The 15,058-nt window shown below is 47.2% G+C and overlaps 1 protein-coding gene across 1 annotated transcript in view; it reads left to right on the forward strand.

The window, feature by feature from the left end:
• Positions 1–15,058, forward strand: part of VWF (von Willebrand factor) — a 147,272-nt gene that overhangs the window by 122,490 nt on the left and 9,724 nt on the right. Inside the window, exons 43-47 of the mRNA XM_003796416.3 lie at positions 4,324–4,473; positions 8,710–8,820; positions 10,916–11,096; positions 11,941–11,981; positions 12,504–12,620. Of these exons, the coding sequence (XP_003796464.1) occupies positions 4,324–4,473; positions 8,710–8,820; positions 10,916–11,096; positions 11,941–11,981; positions 12,504–12,620 (600 nt within the window). The remainder of the gene's footprint in view (positions 1–4,323; positions 4,474–8,709; positions 8,821–10,915; positions 11,097–11,940; positions 11,982–12,503; positions 12,621–15,058) is intronic.

Consider the following 15,058-nt stretch of genomic DNA (forward strand, 5'->3'; position numbering starts at 1 on the left):
GAGAGGAGAGAATGTTGCTTTGGCTTGTCCTCATCATTGGATTTTTTTTTTTTTTTTGAGACAGAATCTCACTTTGATACTCTTGGTAGAGTGCTATGAAGTCCCAGCTCACAGCAACCACAAACTTTTGGGCTCAAGAGATCTCACATCTAGGAAGTCAAGTGAGATTCCAAATCAACAGGACAAGAATTCCACTTGACCTAAAGTGGGTATTCTCAGTAGCTAAATGCAGAATTGGGTTTCTTGCCATGTCTGTCTTTAGCCCGATCCCATCCCAACGTAAGCGTTATACCACTTAGTGATTAAATGCATGCACATACATGGGGGGAAATCCTACAAATTTGTTTGAGAATAGGATCCAATGGTGAGGTCGACTACAGTGGCTCACACCTGTAATCCTAGGGAGTCCTGAGACAATGGCACAGAGTAGCTACAGGTGTCTTTCCCCAGAGCCTGTTAGGGGTAGAACAGACCTTCGTGTGTCTGGAGTGCTCTAGACCTCTGATCCCCGCGGGATGCTCTTCTAACCCAGAGTTTCTAGGCACATAGCCTCTGGAGAAGCCAGAGCAAGTCTAGAGGCTGTGATTGCTGCTGCTTCCTGTGTCTCTGTTCTTTTTCTCTTCCTCACCCACCCCTCCTGCCTGCCCTTCTTCTTCTATTAATATTTCCTATGTCTTTTTAATCTATAGCAGCCCTACTCCCTTTTTTTTTTTTTTTTGTTTTTTGAGGGAGAGTCTCACTCTGTTGCTGGGCTAGCATGCCATGCTGTCAGCCTAACTCACAGCAACCTCAAACTCCTAGGCTCAAGCCATCCTCCTGCCTCAGCCTCCCAAGTAGCTGGGACTATAGGGGCCCACTGTAATACCGGCCAAGTTTTCTATTTTTAGGAAAGACGGGGTCTTGCTCTTGCTCAGTCTGGTCTTGAACTCCTGAGCTCAAGTGATCCACCCACCTCGGCCACCCAGAGTGTTAGGATTACAGGTGTGAGCCACTGCGCCAGCCCCTATTCCAATTTTTTATGCCTTGATTTATTGGGAAGCTGGATCATTTGTCCTATAGCATGTCATGAATTCTGGATTTGGCCAACAGCTCCCTCATGGTATTGCATAATGTGTTCTTCCATCCCTGTTATTTCCAATAAGCTAGAAGTTAGACCTAGGGGAGTAATTACATTCAAGTTCAGTTTGGGGGGAGGCAAAAATATATAATAGAGGATGCTGTGTGCTTTCTATTGCAGTGGACCATGAGGCATGTAATGCCCAGTGTCCCACTTTTAAAGATGAGACTGAACCCTGGGTCCAGGCGGTGTCTGTCTGTTTCTGCATCATGAAGCTTACCCCGTCCAGCTTTTAACTTCAGTTTTAACATTCGTTGGTGTTGTTTCCTAAGCTTCAGTCTGTGTTTAGGAGTTAAGACATTTGCACTTTTTCTCTACTTCTGTTGTTCTTATGTGCTTATTATAGGCTAGACTTCTTCCACAAGAAAGAATTTCCCCTGAGTACTTTCAGTTACACCTAAAATGAAAGTACTCTGGGAAAAGCAGGATAAATACTTGACATTTTCCTTTACCAGTTTTCAGTCTCATGAATAGATGCACTAGCATCCGTCAAGGATGACCACAGAGGCTTTTGTGTTTGTTGTTTGTAGGAGCATTAGGAACTCATGGATGCTTATGTATTTGATGTATTTTGACTATAATCTTTATTCTTGTTTGATACTCAAATTGCCCTGTGGGGGATAAATGAGAACACCTTCAAGTTGGCCCTGGAACCTTTTAATACCTTGTTAGTCTCTCATAGCTTTCTTGCCTTCTGAATCAACAGGTGTGCCAGGCTCATCTCGGCATTTCCTGCCCCGGTCTTTGGATCGGCCATTTGACCAGAAAGTCCTTATACCTGTTAGTGAAAGTGGCTAGACACCACGATCTGGGTGCCAGGAATGTTTACTGCTCCTGGGTTGTCATTGCCTCTAGATTTTTTTTTGTAAACAGAGCTTAGAAACACTTATATTAAAAGCTTATAATTTCATAGTGGTATTTCCAACTCAAATTTAATTATAGGGTCTTACTCAACTGTTTTGATTTTATACCTATATCACTTCTAAGTTGAAAATCCTGGTTTCGTAGCATAATTAACCTAATTACCTATTTGCTTTATGTTACAATGTACCTATAACAGTTTCAAAAATAGCAGTGCTAAGATTACTACTAATGATTTATGTCTCATGAAAGTGGTTTAATATTTAATCTTTGTAGTTCTTGTCCTAAAACAAAAACTTATTGGAGATGTATAGTTAGAATACAAGGTTTTAATGTCATTTGAAATAATTATTTTCCCTGTGTGATTGCCACTGATTTGATATACAATTAATCAGATACTTTAGTTTATTCTCCATTTTTAAGGGTTGCTTTTTATTTCCTTTTAAATTTAATACGATTATGATGTAAAGCACTTAAATGATTTTAAAGCCCAAATTGTAATTCAAGACATATTCCCAGAAGTCTTACCTCCATTCCTATTTCCTTTACCATGTTCCCTCCTCTCCCACCACCTGTAATTTATAATTTTTATTAGTTTTTTCTTTTAGAAAATATAATTACTTTTTTTTTTTTTTTAGAGACAGAATATCACCTTGTTGCCCTTGGTAGAGTGCCGTGGTGTCATAGCTCACAGCAACCTCCAGCTCTTGGGCTTAGGTGATTCTCTTGCCTCTGCCTCCCGAGTAGCTAGGACTACAGTTGGAGGTGCCTGCTATAACACCCGCCTAATATTTTTTTGTTGCAGTTTTGCAGGTTCGAACCCACCACCCTTGGTATATGGGGCCAGCACCCTACTCGCTGAGCCATAGGCGCTGCCCAGTTATATTTTACATATTCATATTTTTCTCATGTTGCACAAAAGGTAGCATATTATAAATTCTATTTTAAATTTTTATTTTTTCATTTAACAATACATGATGGAGATTATCCTATATTGGAGTAAAGAGATCTGCCTTTTTCCATTTTATAGCTGTATAGCACTGTATGGCATGGGTGTACCTTAAGTTTTCAACAGATCCATTATTGATGGATATTTGAATTGTTTCAGTCTTTTTCTGTTACTAATAATTCAGTAAAATATTGCTTTGTGTCTCTGTCATTCTATATTTTTGCCATTTTTTTGGGGGGGGTTTAGTTTCCTAACAGTGAGATTCTGGGTCAAATGGTAAATACACACTCATTTTTGCTAAATACTGCTAAATTCTTCTCCATAGGGATGGTAACACTTTTCTAGCAATCTTCTTTTTTTTTTAAATTTTATTAAGTCAAATACACATAGATCATGAATATATTCATGGATATGTGCCGTACAATGTGCTGATTTTTTTTATACAGTCTGATGTGGTTACATCAAACCAGTCATCATAGCTTTCATCTCAGTTACTTAATTATTGTGCCCAAATATTTATGTTCTATACTTCACAGATTTGACTTTCTAGCAATCTTCTTAATAGAAGAACAGGAATTCATTGCACAGAAGCTAAAAGACTAAGAAGTTATTTGATAATGTTAGAGATATTTGTACTGCTGTTCTGTGAATGACGGTGGAGACTTGCTTTGTGCAGCCTTGGAGGGCATGCTAGGGATTAATTTCCAAATGGCCATTAAGTGCCCTGATCAAACAGTGTCTTAGCACCTCATTCCTACAGCTCTGAGCATTGTATGCGGCAGGCATCTCAGGCTTTTCATGTTTCTTTTTCAACTCACCTTTGTAATCTCATTTCCCACATCCCTACCATAGCTTGGGGTTCTTCCAAGTAGGACTCTTATCTTTTAAACATATCCCATACTCTGTACCCCATGATCTCTGCTTGTTATGTTCCTTCTCCTTTGTGGACACATAGCCACAGCCCCTGCCCAATTGTCCTTCCCCTCCAGTCTGCTCCTAAGGGGGAAGAGGGCTACATGTGGATGGGTTTAAAGTCCAAGGACATTACTGGGTCTGGGAATGTGGGTGCAGCATCTCTTGATGTGGGAAGGGCGTAAATGCAGTTAAGGTAGCGATGAAGCCGGACCAAGGCAGCCAGTGTGCTACATCAGAGTCGGTGAACCTCACAAGAGGCCATGCCCAGGGTAGACAGGTGATGGCTTTCCTAAGACTGGTGGGCAAGGAAGGGAAGAGGACAAATTCGACTTCATAAGCATCCCTGCATGTGGGAGAGACACACTGCCTTTATTTGTGGCTGCATTCTCAGCACCCAGAGCAGCATCTGCAGAGTAGATGCTTACCAACCGCTATGTCAATGAGCTCAATGAGTTCACTCATGGTAACCATGTGTCCACAGGTGTGTGTTCACCGAGGCACCATCTACCCTGTGGGCCAGTTCTGGGAGGAGGGCTGTGACGTGTGCACCTGCACGGACATGGAGGATGCTGTGATGGGCTTGCGTGTGGTCCAGTGCTCCCAGAAGCCCTGTGAGGACAACTGTCAGCTGGTGAGTGGGGCAGAGGGGCCGGGCACTATGTGGAGGCATCAGGGTGGAGAATTAGAGGATGCCACCTCATGAAGGGGTAAGAAAGGCCCCTAGTAACCTCTTGTTCAAGGCCAGAGGTGAGGAGGGAAGAGGAGGATAGGGCTGAGCAAAAAGAAAGGAGTGTGAGAAAAGGATGACTGTGTCATTATGTCATCCTTCTGTGCCTCAGTCCTTGGGTAATGGACACATCTGTTCTAAGGTTGGTTAAGTCCAGAGGCCTGGTGGAGTTGGTGTGAGCAGAGACATGGAGAGGATGAAATGCCTAGAAAAGAGAACTTGGTGTTTTCCTCTCTTTTACCTTTAAACATGACCTTAGCCTGTTTCTAGAGCAGACATAGGCTCCGAATTTTCTGGGATTTGCCTGGTTTCAATGTACTATAGTATTTCCACATAGATTGTTGATTTTCAGGCCAGGTCCATAATTTGGGGCATGGAGAACATGATCACTGTTCCCCACATTCCGTTTGTGGCACCTGGCCCCAAGGCTCCCGTGTGTTCTGGGGCATCCTAGTCTTACAAATTTAAGACCATGAAAACAGACAGCAATAGTCTTTAGGGAGAATTATGGGTCAAATTCTGCTTGCTAGTTGAATGCTCTTATTTTTACTCCATGATCATCAGTAGGTATTAATAATTATGCAAGAACAAGAGCTTCCAGGGCAGGCAGGTGTTGGTTTTTGTGAATGCTTGTGTTGGTTTTGTGAATGCTAACAGCACTGAAGACAACGTGACTGATGTTTTAGAGGTGGATGGTTTGATGGCAGAGAGCAAGCATGAGAACAAATCTGACAACAAGAGAGTCCATTTCATTCTTTTCTATCTTGCCTGCATTGCTGGCGCCCAGAATGAGCTGAATTGCTCGGGATATTTGAGGGAGGTTGATGCTGTGGTACCCAGGTATTCCTTTGGGGGATACTGAACTTTGGAAACCCCTTGATCTTTCATTTCCTCCCATAGCCATGGGAAGCCATGGAAATAACATGATGTAAGTAAAGAAGGGTGCGGTTAGAGGTCATTTTGAGAAAATTGGAACCCAATATATTTTGTGTTTCAGTGGAGAATTTTGATTGCAAAGAATAGAGTCCTCTCAAGCTAGCTGAAATCAAAAGGGAGTTTATAGAAAAGATACAGGGGGATCTCCCGGATATCATGTGCATGACATGTAGGTGGACAGTGTGGTCCTATAGCATTTCTCTCTGTTTGTCCCAGGAGACCCTTCCTCTGTCCACCCCTCACTGAGGCCAGCTTTCTGGACACAGACATTTTGCTTTCTCATACACTTCGTTTGTATGTAGCTATACTGAATCTGGCTTCAACTCCACATGGCTTTTCAGATCCAGGGCTCATCCCTGTCCAATCTGACTTAGTCAACCTTTGTGGTTCGTAAACTAACTTCTTAAGGAGAGTGTTGATGGGCTCAGCTTAGCCTGTGGGTTGGGGTCCTCTGTCCAGTTCCTGCTCTGGTTTAGTCTACTTTTGGGGAGGGTGTAGGCACTGGGGTTAACCCCTGCTGTCCAGAGACTGTAGTGCTGGAGGCAATTCTAGAAAGATGTGTAGGGAGGTCAGGGGATGAGTGGAGGAGGAAATGGGTCTGGAACTCTTGACCACACACTTGGTCAGGGTAATCGAATGCCTCAGAGTCTGAATGCTCACGTCCTCTGAGAAGAAGAGGAGGCCTCATGGTTGAAGCCAAGGGGATGTGGGGGGCTGGGCCTTGGTCTTCACTGTGTGTTCCATGGAGGGGCAGCTTCAGTAGATTACGGATGGTCTCCGACTCCATTCTTCAGAGGGGTGGTGTGAGAAAGAAAGACCAACATTAGCTCTGGTCTGACCTGAGACATTTTCATTCACTTACACAAGTCCATCTGTTGTCTAGGTTGTTACAGGAAAAAAAAAAAAAAGAAAAAAAAGAACAACACATGTGCAGAAATGCACTTCCCTAAGCTCCTTCATAGTTCTCTGCTCTCCATGTCAAAAACATGATGTAAGCAGGCAGGGCCTTGGTGGCTTCTCCAAGAGTGGTACAGGTGTGCCTGTGCACCCAGGGCCTGCTTCCGCCTCTTATCTACTCCTTTGAGGAGTCCCTCTCTGAAGACTTATGACCACCTGACTCCTCACCCTCGGACCCCAGGAGCAGGCTCAGCCATGGCTTCAGAGCTATGTTCTGAGGAACTGAGGGCAGCACATTCTATTTTATTCTGTCTTCTCCAGGGGGGAGAAAAGGGAGCATTGTCTTTCCATTCACCTCACAGGCAACAAAGGACTATGATGGGGAACGCTGTGGGTTGGAGTTCTACACCCCAGAGTGTCCTGCCTCCAAGCCTAGGGCTCATTCTTCAGACTAAGACAACCGGTAACTCCAGTGTGCAAGGGCCAGTCTGACCCAGGGACAACGGCTTCAACCTGTGCCCCTCAGATCCCAGCAGGGACAAGAGACCAGAACTCATGTCTCCCACCTCCATTGCAGCCATAGCAGTTGTGCTTAAAGGATCATGCTGCTGAATAAATTAGGAATTTATTTTTTCAGTGGCACGTTCCTTCAGGTTGGGTGGATGTGAGACCTACTTAGTTCCATTCTTAATAGGGAAACCAGTGAAAACAGGACGGAGAAGAGTGAAGAAAAGGGTCTGCGATGTGCATTTTGATATAAAGTATTAAACGTTGATATAAGCTTGGGGATTGGAGATATAAGGAAAAAGAGAGAGATGAAAATACAGGATGAATTCTGGATGTGCAGCAGGAAAACACAGTTGCTGGGGTGTGGAGGGGAATCTTAAAAAGATGGCAGGAATAGTGAAATTTCAGGGCGTAGCTAAAGGTGTCTGGGCATGAGATGTCTGGGTGTGGGATTTGGGGGAGCAGGGTATCTGGCTTGGGAGTCATCTGTAATAGTGACACGGTGTTTGCTCAGAAAACAAAAAGAAAACACAAATGTAGATCACTCAGCCTTCTAGAAGAGGCATACAACAGTGACCCTCAATCCTTAAAGGTATTAATTATTCTCTTCTGTGTTCTTTGAGTCCTCATTTTTGACTCCTGTGACATCCCGTTTCTCTCATGGCAGTCTGTATGTTCTGCCATATAACGGAGGGTGTGTAGACTGTGCCATCCTACTTCGTTGGCCCCTCTGTGGTACCCAGTATGTTACAGGTGCACAGTAAATGGCTAGAGTCTCACCTGGCAGAAGGCTGGAGACAGCTCCCTGTGCACTGCTATGAGGCAGGTAGGGATGCCAGCAGTCCTGCGGAGAGGACATAAATGTGATCATAAACATGAGCCATGTCCCAGAGTGTGGGACCCCCCAGAAACAGGCTGAGCCTGGTGGCACCTTCTGCTTTGGGCCTGCTGTGCATGGGCTGAGGAGCAGATCAGGCTGCCAAGCACACCCACCTTCAGCAGCTGCAATCACTCCTTCGCTCTAGGACAGATCTCCAAAAACAGCACAGTCTTGGGTTCTTTTCCCTGGTACAACCACACCACCACAAAACCACTGTTTTGCCTATTCTTTGTACATGGCTTCAGGCTTTTCAGAGGTGGGTTTCAATCCAAGTTTCCTGCCCTGGCTGGATTGGAGGACCTTTCAGAGGCAAGATAAACTCCCAGGACTCTGATCCCTGGAAGGCATTCTGGGGAAGGTTTTTTTCTGTTCCTCTCGCATCTCACTTTTCCTTTGTAAAGAATACTGTACCCTATAAACTACTAGGCGAATGTCATGTAAGTACCTGACAAACAGGAAGCCCAGCTGTGTGCACTGGTGAGAGGATTATGTATTCATCTTAGTAGGTGGTTAGTTAGCTCTGTTAGGGTGGAGATTATAACCCAGGCATCCCAATTGTTCTCCCCTAGTTCATGAGGTGCTTAGATTGGCCATGATAAGATCAGGTTAGTTAGTAGCTGCTAAGTGAATTCTGGACTCTCTTTAATATTCCCATGGACTAGATCTTGGTCTCAAGGTGGAATCTTTTGGGGGTGGGGTTACATCTCTGTAGCTGGTGTAAGGCTCAGTGGCAGTTAATCCTGATGCTTCTAATTATTTCTTGGCATCATTCTGAGGGTGGTTGACAACAAAGATGAAAATGTCCAGTCCAACTGTCTCTCTGAAAACCCCCAGGGCTCAGAACACATAGACAGCTGGGAAGAACATGTGTGCAGATACTGCTGGCCCATCCTTACTCTCTGTTCCTTCTGATTTCCCAGGGCTTCACTTATGTCCTCCATGAAGGCGAGTGCTGTGGAAGGTGCCTGCCATCTGCCTGTGAGGTGGTGGTTGACTCATCACTGGGGGACTCCTTGTCTTCCTGGAAGAGTGTAGGTCGGGGCCCCAGGGAGGGAGGAAAGGAGGATGGTGACCTACCAGCCTGGGAGTCCATTCCATGGGACAGTGATGGCCTCAGTTTCATCTCCTTCTCTGCCCATGGCTTTCCCCACAGAGTTTAACCCAGGTGTTGAGATTATTGATTGGGATTATTTTGTCCCATAGAAGCTAGTTTAGTGCCCTAGACTTCCCATTTTGTGGATTTGGCACCCAACACCCTCCCGAAGAGTTCTCTGACCTCTCAGGGAGATTCATGTTCTGTTCACCTGAGAATCTGAGGGTCTGTGTCCTCTGAGCGACTGGTTTAGGGATGGCCTCCCCACCCTGTGTGTGCTGTGGGCCTCCACCACTCCTTGCCACAGATGCTACTGCTGTTCTGGACCACGTGGACCCAGGCAGGGTCACAGACCCTTTCAATGATTTCCATTGAAACCTCTTGATGGTTTTACAGAGATGGAGAAATTTATAACTCAGATAAGCAAACAGTATTTCTCTTGCCACCTCAGTTATTTCTGCAGGCCCAGATGCAATGTCTTGCCATGTCATCAGCCCCATCTCCCCACTCCTGTCTTCTCTTGCCCCCACCCCTGCCCCAGCCCTTGTTCTAATGCAGAGCAGCTGAGCTGTCTCCTCTGTGGCCCTCAGGTGCTCTCTGGGACCGATGCTTATCAAGCCATTTTCCTAAACACAGAGGCAGTCCTCCTGGGGAATTTGGTCCAGATGCTATGATAGTCATAGCTCTTATGCTCCGGTGGAGGGATGAAGTAGGCAGTGCTGAGCCCTGGTAGCCTTGGGAGCAGGTGTCCCAAGGGCCTTCCCTTCTATCTCCTCCCTCTAGGACCAAACGCACTGTGTTGGGGAGGAGGTCAAAGGGTCACTGCTCTGGCCTTGAATGTGCCCCATGTCCTCCCCAGGCCCATTGCCCTTCTCTTTTGCAGTGATAATGAAATGACTCACTAGACTTTTCTAGATGGCTTTCTACACCCCCCTCCTTGCTGTTTGAGTGGCCTGTGAGTGTCCCTTCCCTATGTCCACCTCACCTTTTTGTGCCTCTGCTCCCGTCTGTCCTGGACTGAGGCAGGTTTTGTCCCTCTTCCTCAGGGCTAGGGTCCAGCTCAGATCAGAGGCTGACCCATCCTGGAGGGGCTAAGAGCCGATCCCTTTGGGACTCAGTGTTCTGGGCCCTCTCCTCATGTCTCATTTCCCTTCACAGCACACTTAGCTGTGATCCTCCTTAGGGATTGCAGAACACAATGTGAGCTGGGCTTCCTTCTTCTAGCCCAAGTCTCTGTCTCACCCAAAGATGTGGTGTCAACAATGGGGGAAACATACCAGAGGCCAGTAGGTGGGCAGCAGCGTGTCCTTGCAAGACTCAGCTAGTAGATAAACATAGGAAGGAGGGCCTGGAGTTTGGAATCAGGTCAGTGTGGGAAGTTTGGTTGTCATGAGCCAGAACTGGGAGGTGAAGAGAAGGGTTGTAAGTGTTTGGCATTTCCTGCTCCTCATCTGGAAGGAGAAGAAAGCGAGCAGGTGCTGAGAGATGTCGTTGGGGCCTGAGATGGTGGCAGAGGCCCTAGCTTGTGTAGCTGGGTCCTGACCACACAGATGGCACTCTTGTACATTTTCTGGTGGGTCCTCCCAAGGCCCGTTCAGTGCTCTTTGCCTGTGGAGCAAATCCCTGAGGTCCAGCCATCCACCTGCAGCCTCAGATGGTTTAGGAGCAGATGATGGGGCCATCTAGGTCCAAGGCCCACCTTCTCAGTCTCTTGTCATCTTCCCCATGGGTGGGCAGTACCACCAGGCTGGGAGTGGGTTGAGTGAGCCCATAATGGTGCTCCACGGGCTGCAGCAGGGTGCCCGGCGTGTCTGAGCTCACCTCAAACCAGTGGTGAGGCTGGATGGTGCATCCTTGGCTTCCCTAAGGTGCTTATTCAGGTGGCTGATGAGAGTGGCTGTAGGAGAACTCGTGACTCTGAGCTAGCATCCTGGGCTGGGAAACTTTCACCAATCCCCAGGGCCCAGGCCAACTCCTCTTGGGACTCGGGCCCAGCCTCATGTGGCACACTGGACTAACTTGGCGCTCTGCAGGTTGGGTCCCGCTGGGCCTCTCTTGAGGACCCCTGCCTCATCCACGAGTGTGTTCGAGTGAAGGAGGAGGTCTTTGTGCAGAACAGGAACGTCTCCTGCCCTCAGCTGAGTGTCCCCATCTGCCCCATGGGCTTCCAGCTGAGCTGCAGGACCTTGGACTGCTGCCCCAGCTGTCACTGTGGTAAGGCACGGGCCCGGGGTGCACTGGGCGGGACCTCATGCTTGGCCTTTCTCTTTACTTCTGACTCCTGAGTTCTTTTCCTTTTTAGCAAGTCAGAGAAATGGGCAGATCAAAATCTTCCTGCCTATTCCTACTACATGTGTGAGGGAGCAAAGAAAATGAGAAAATTGTAACACATTCTGTAGGTCCCTAAGGGCCCAGTACTATGCTCTGTGATATCTTGTACCATCATGTCACATAGTCCTCACTGCAGCTGAGAGGTGGCCCTGTTGCTGCCTCTATTACTCACAGGATGTTAGTGGGTGATAAACCACGATTGACCCCTGGGCTTTTGTGATTCTGGGGAGAGACCACCTTTCTGGTTACAGGCTATGATGCCTCCCCTTGGGGATGGCATTCCTACTTGCACCCCCTGACCCAGCCAACAAATACGTGGTGACAACCACAAAAACCAATTCGCTCCACTATCCTGCTCTAAATTCTTTGTGCAACTTTCTCTGCAAACTGAAAGTTTCAAGAATAGAATTTCATTCTTTCGTAAACCCAAACATTCTCCCATTCATCCCTTAAATGTAAATTCACTTAAACAGTTGCTGTCCCCTGATGGCTCTTCTCACTGTGGGATGGGTGGTGAGGTGAGGAATCAGGTCTGGGGGAAAAGAGACCGCCCTAGGCTCTGCAAGTAGGACCCCAGGCACCCTGGGGGTTGGCAGAGTGGGGGAAGACTGGCAGACCGGGGAGAGGGTGGCCTTGCCAGGGTGGGGGAGGGCCGACGGGAACAGCGTGTACCTGTCTTGCCAGTGTGTATTCTGCCTCCTCTCACGGTGCACTTCTCTCTCCCCAGAGCCCGTGCAGGCCTGCGTGCTCAATGGCACTGTCATTGGGGTGAGCTGCTGCCCTCTTCTCCAGAGCAGGTGGTGGGGACAGGGGAGGGGTGCTGTGGGAAGGGCAGCAGCCAAGTCATTCTAAAGCAGAAGTGAAAGGTGTGAAGGAGACCTGCCCCCAGGAGATTCCCCTCTCCTGCAGGGCTTCCCAGCATCCTGCATCCCAGGCTGGGATGGCTTTCCAACTCTCTAGGGGCCAGCCCCAAGGCACTCCCTCTTGGCCCCCAGCCCAGGCATGTGGGCATTTCTTCTGTGGGCTTCTGTGCTCTGAAGTCATGGTGTACCCTGTGCACTCCCAGTCTGTCCCCTGTTTTGTTGCTCCAGCTGCCTCTTTCACATGAAAGATCTCACTCCTCCCATCTCCATGCTGGTAGTGGGAGGACAGGGAAGGCAGTGGACCCACCTGAGATAGGAGGAGCATTAGAGAGATGGTCGTGGGTGCTGTGGGTAGGCAGGAGATGGCTTCTGGGGATCAGGTGAGTGGGAGGGCCCCGGAGGCCTGACCCTGCGCCTCTGGTTCCAGCCCGGGAAGACTGTGATGGTCGATGTGTGTACAACATGCCGCTGCGCTGTGCAGACAGGGCCCATCTCTGGATTCAAGCTGGAGTGCAGCAAGAACACCTGTGAGGCCTGCCCCCTGGTAAGAGAGGCTGAGAGGATGGGCTGAGAATCTGGGGCCCATGCGGTGAGACCTCGCTGGACTCTTTGAATAAATCTTTCACTATTTTCTGATGATGGATGCTGTTTGACAACTGTAAAGAAGAGACTGAATTGCATCTCTTAGAAATAATTATAATTTTAGTTTTGTAAATCTGAAACATTTTCTTCTTGTGTTTTTAAAATAAACACAATATTTGCAGGGCTTAGAATACTGTACTCACAGTTTTGCATCCTTTTTATACAACGTTATAAGAAACATCACCACCATCTTTTGAAAACATTACATATTTAGTCCATAAGTATTTATCACATAGTTACTATGTGCGTTGAATGGATGGGTCTCAATGTGCACAAACAAACTTTTACTGTTGGACACTTAAAATAGTTCACACTCCCCCCCCCCTTTTTTTTTGCCAGATCAGGCTGACTATGTTTATTCTGAATACTTCCTTAAGGTGGATTCTGAGATGTGAAATCATTATTTCTAGTTTGATAGGTGAAAACTGGCATTTCCAGTTTCCATCATTTCAATGATGACTTTTAGCCTGACGTCAGTGGGAGTTTTTGAGCCTCACGTAGGCAGGGCAGGACCTGAAAGCTCAGGAGGAGGCCTCAGCTTCCTCCTAAATTCTGTGTTTGGGGCTTTTGCTACTTTATTTATTTCTTTATATTGGCTTTTGCTATTTTCAAAAACACCATTGGTCAGATAAGCTTGTGAGCTCAATGCACAGGCTGTGGCAATGACTCTTTCAGGCGGTGCTAGAGGGGAGCGTCTCTCCCTCAGCTCTGGGAGGCTGCAGGTGGGGCTGCGGCGAGACCACGAGGAGTCCCGTACAAACAGGACAGCAGTGGCCGGAGCCAGGTGGTCATGCAGGTGTCCGTATACCCTCAGGAGCCAGGGGCAAGTGTTCTACACCTGCGTTTTCCATGGCACTCAGCTCAGTGTCATGGTCAAAGTGAGGGCTTACTGAAATAGATAGATGTGGAGTGGACGGTCTGTGGGAGACAGCCATTTCTGACAGAATGGTTCAGGGTGAACATTCCTGCCTCGATTAAAAAGAAGCTAAGTACATGTTTTTGCTTTAGCTTTTTTTTCTTTTTTACATTCACAGTTGATGCTTTAGGATTTGGGGCTCGAGTGTGTGTATGTGTGTGTGTGTGTGTGTGTAATAACTGTTCTAAAATACATCTGGCCTTCAATGTGGAATGGAATAATGCTGCCTGGAATCACATGGCATCCCTTTTACCTCAAATGTCCACTGCAGTATGACCAAGGCAGCAGAGAGAAAGCAAGAGGCCACCCCAGTGCTCCCTGGAGAGAGAGGTTGTGGCCTGCAAGCCTGCTAACTCCCCACCTGCGTCCTCTGCTGTTCCCAAGGAGCTACTGTGACTTCCTCTGTGTCTGGGGAAGTCCAGCTGTAGAGCCCTTCTTAATGTAGATTTCTAAACACAGTAGAACCTCTGTGAGTTGACAACCCAGGGTACTGTAACAAACTGACTAGCATAAAGAAGTGGTCAACATAAAGAACTAGACCTATTGTACTGTTCTATATACACATGGTGCCTGTCCGATCTATGAAAAGAGGTGGTCAGTGTAGGGAGTCGGTCAACTATAGAGGTTCTACTGCATTTAAAAACCCACGGCCTCTTTTGGTCTGTCTGTGTATTCTTCCCCTTTTCCTTCAAAATTCTGGTCTCTCCCAAGACAGTGTAGCCCCTGTCTCCCTCTTGAGAGCCTTTAGACTAGCCCGGTCTGTGTGAGTCTCTCTAGCCCTGCTCAGGCCTGCCTCAGTTGGCCCTAGGCTAGCTCAACATTCTTCACAACATTCTCCCTCCTGGGGTTGGGAGAGTGGTGGTAAGCCCAGTCTAGGTAGGTCAGACTAAAATGTTAGCATCACCCAAGTTGTGAGTCCTCCATCACCTCCCAGACAAAAATAGAGAGACCAGACCCCAACCTAAAACACTACACTGAAAGGATGGTACTGGACTTAGAGGGCTGTTAGATGGTGCAGCAGTTGGGAGCTTTAGACTGGGTGGGGGACTTGTTCTTTTTTTTTTTTTTTCTGAGATAGAGTCTCCCCCTGTCACCTGGGTAGAGTGCTGTTGTGTCATAGCTCACAGCAACTTCAAATTCCTAGGCTCAAGTGATCCTTTTGCTTCAGCCTCCCTTGTAGCTAGGACTACAGGTGCCCACTACAACATCCAGCTATTTTTAGAGCGAGGGTCTTGCTTTGCTCAGGCTGTTATTGAATTCCTAAGCTCAAGTAATCCACTGGCCTCAGCCTCCCAGAGTGCTAGGCTTACAGGTGTAAGCCTCTGCGCCCAGCCTCTTCTAGAATTTTTCACGTGCATTTCTCTGTTGGCTAATGATACAGAATATCTTATGTACTTATAGGCCATAGCTTCTTTTGTGAAGTG

Source organism: Otolemur garnettii, unplaced genomic scaffold, assembly GCF_000181295.1.
Source record: "Otolemur garnettii isolate 467f Iridium unplaced genomic scaffold, OtoGar3 scaffold00104, whole genome shotgun sequence".
Lineage (NCBI taxonomy): Eukaryota > Metazoa > Chordata > Mammalia > Primates > Galagidae > Otolemur > Otolemur garnettii.